The sequence below is a fragment of the Atta colombica genome, unplaced genomic scaffold, assembly GCF_001594045.1.
Source record: "Atta colombica isolate Treedump-2 unplaced genomic scaffold, Acol1.0 scaffold58, whole genome shotgun sequence".
Classification (NCBI taxonomy): domain Eukaryota; kingdom Metazoa; phylum Arthropoda; class Insecta; order Hymenoptera; family Formicidae; genus Atta; species Atta colombica.
Window position 1 is genome coordinate 1,340,968 of NW_017259548.1, and position 3,135 is coordinate 1,344,102.

Genomic DNA, 3,135 nt, shown 5'->3' on the forward strand with positions numbered 1-3,135 from the left:
TGTCTGTTCTCTCGAATCTCTCTGTACATTTTCTTGTACACCTTAATCACTTTCGGAGGATTCGCACGTGGATTCTCGAATTTGCAAATGCAAGTGCAGAAACATTGTCTCAATCTTCCTAGGATCACATTTATCGAATCATTATTACATACTATTGAAGAATTGATCATTATCGATAGTTTCTCTCAAATCTTGAGATACATTATCTCGAAGTGTGTGTAAATTACGCTTGCACCTGGTTTCGAAATTCCATGGCGGAGATGATACATGCGGGTCTCATGTACGCGGTAGCTTAATAAACGAAAGTTATCGTCCGAATATTTGTCAGGACACTAGATCATCGCGAATAGCAGCACCTGTCGACACGCGGACAGTAAAGGCTTTCTTTCCCTTATCTTCTCTTCTTCTCTCCCCGTTCTTAACTCGTTCGTTAAGCCCTCAGAGCGCTCTATTTTGTCTGCACCTGCGGATGCCGCGTGTCATGACGCGTCCGTCCCTCGGGGAGCAGAACGTTGGGAGACACGTTGATTAGTGATAATAATAATAGTAATAATAGTAATAGTAGTAATAGTATTAGAGTAAGAGTAGTAATATATTACTAGCAATAGTAGCGATAGTAATAGGAGTAACAATAACGATAGTGGGAGGGGGGGGAGGTAAATAGTTTCGGGAGGGATGGTAGTAGAAGTAATGGTAACGGTAGAGTCGATAATGATAGCCGATAATGATGGAATAGGAGCGGTGGTAAAAAGAGCGGAGGAAGAACAAAAGTGTCACAGAAGGTCTTGTATCGGTGTTCATGTCCATTTGTATTAGTGTGTACACGTGTAATTGACGCGACAATAAATTAACGCGAAACAGAAAGTGAAGGCGGCTCCTCGAGAGTCGCCGGCCGGACGTCGAGCGCTCCAGAGGGTGGGCGAGAGATTCATATTCACCATCGCCTCTCGCCCGCGCGCCTTTTCAGAATCCACGAATTGCGGATCGCGAGCTGCGTTGGTTATCGCGGACTTATTTGCCCTGCGGCGTTAGCGGATAGAAATCGATGAGATGACTCAACGACGTCAAAGTCGAGGGCTATGATCCTACACACATCAACGATTCGTGCGTACTACTGCTGCTACCAACGTTGCTGACGCCGGCGCTTCCAATAACATTGCTATTACCGCAGCTGCTGCCGCAACTATTCCCCGACGACATCAGGTGTTGCTGTTGCTGTTGTTGTTGTTGTTGTTGTTGTTGTTGTTGTTGTTGTTGCTGCTGCTGCTGCTGCTGCTGGTGATGATGATGTTGATGATGATGATGATGGTGGTGGTGGTGGTGATGATGCTGTTCCTGGGTCGTCGTTGTACTTCTCAGAATGTCATCCGCTGAAAGAGGCGTCAGCTTCCATCCGGGCATAAAATCCAGGTCAAGATCAGGCCCAATATCCACATCTAGTAATTCGTTGTTGTTGAGCGGGTCGAGCGGCGACTGACTCGATAAAGATAGTACACTACCCCAATTGATCGATCGGCTGTCGTCGCTGTCACCGATGCCAGAATCGACGTCGGTCTCACCCGACGACGTTGGAGGCACAGGGAAAGGTGTTAATCTACCCTGTTCGGGCGGTTGCAATTGAGCGATTGGCGCCGGTACGACTGGCTCCATAGGTGGTGGACTCCTGTCCCTTTCCATCTCACGTTCTAAGTGTCTCAAAGTATTGCAGATCAGTACCGATCGGTGAAGGCTCGGATCCGGGAATTGGCGGTACCTGGCGAGTTTGCACATTGAAATGTTAAGCACAGCGAGTCGCCGCTGCCTGTAACAGGCCCGGCCGCGCCGACACCAGCTGGACTTAGAACCTTCGCAACACCGCTCGTTCGCTCGATAACTCGAACCGAGCTCCAGATAACTCTTGCCATTTTCTTCTCGACGTATCGTTGGTGGCTCATAATGATGAAGAGCACCCCATTGTGGTTGAGATCTCGATAGCTGGCTGTAACCGTTGCTGCCGATAGGACTAACGGTGGCGCGTTGATGATGATAATAATGTTGCGTGTGATGATGCAACTGTGTCACTGTGGACGAAACTGATGTCGAGGATGACGCCGGCGATTGTTGTTGTTGCTGCTGTTGCTGTTGTTGTGACTGCTGTTGCTGTGCCTGTTGCGGCGATTGGGAAGATGGATGGTGTTGCGATGGGTGTTGCGGGGATTGCTGTTGCTGCTGTTGCTGCTGTGACTGCGAAGAACTTGTCGTCGAGGGCTGGCACGAGTTCGTTGCCTGTAGGCAGGGCGAGCTCACTTCCATCTCGTAATATGACGTTGATGTCTGGTTCAGGGGCGGCCCATAACTGTCGTCCATCGCCCACCAGCTACCATCTACGCGTCCGAGCTTCGACGGACTCTCGCCTAAGTCCATGTGGAATTCCATACAGCCGACACCACCCTCCAATTTGCGTTTTCCTGCCGTCGCCTGCAGACCCATCATTGCACAACTCTGAAAAAAGTCACAAATCGCTAACATTAGCTCTATGTATTTCTTCGCGCGCATCCAGCTCTATCTGTACAAAAGACGTAGTAGTAGTTATTATTAGTCTTCAACTACAGTTATGAAAACTATATCTAAATTCTAAGATGTTCTATTTGAGTATAGAATGCAAGTGAATTTCTGCCTTATAGTAATTGATACAGGAAGGTTCAAAGTATTTTTACTCAGAATTTAGAATCTCATAGTATCAATTGTACACACAAGCATCTAAAATTTTCGCTTTGAGTCCAAATGACTAATGTTATGTAATCGAGAGTCAGGTATATTCCATTATATTCAACCGCTACGACTAAAGTTTGTTTAAGAGTCAGCTAGTTATCTCAAAGTTATTCGTCGATGTTGATGCAACAAAGACGAATAGGCGCGTTTAGTTTTGCGCGACGATCGGAGGCGAGAGAGCAGGCAAGAGAGGACGTGACTCAGACGCTCGGCACTCCATCGGGGCGATGGAAAAAGTGACGTCACGCGACTCCTTAGCCCTGCCGGGAAGAAATCATCAGCGGAACGCGGACGATCGCTGGCGAGCGAGCTGGCTACAGACTTCCAACAGCAGTTATCTTAGAAATGCTCGCTGGTATTTACGACAAAGAAACTCACAAGCAA

At 47.8% G+C, this 3,135-nt stretch overlaps 1 protein-coding gene across 1 annotated transcript; it reads right to left on the minus strand.

Moving 5' to 3' along the window:
* Positions 1-6: 6 nt before the first annotated feature.
* On the minus strand, positions 7-2,508 carry LOC108692035 (transcription factor mef2A-like). The gene has a single exon (XM_018200132.1). It carries the CDS (start codon positions 2,506-2,508, stop codon positions 1,078-1,080), a length of 1,431 nt encoding a protein of 476 aa, XP_018055621.1. The 3' UTR covers positions 7-1,077.
* Between the last annotated feature and the right edge of the window lie 627 nt (positions 2,509-3,135).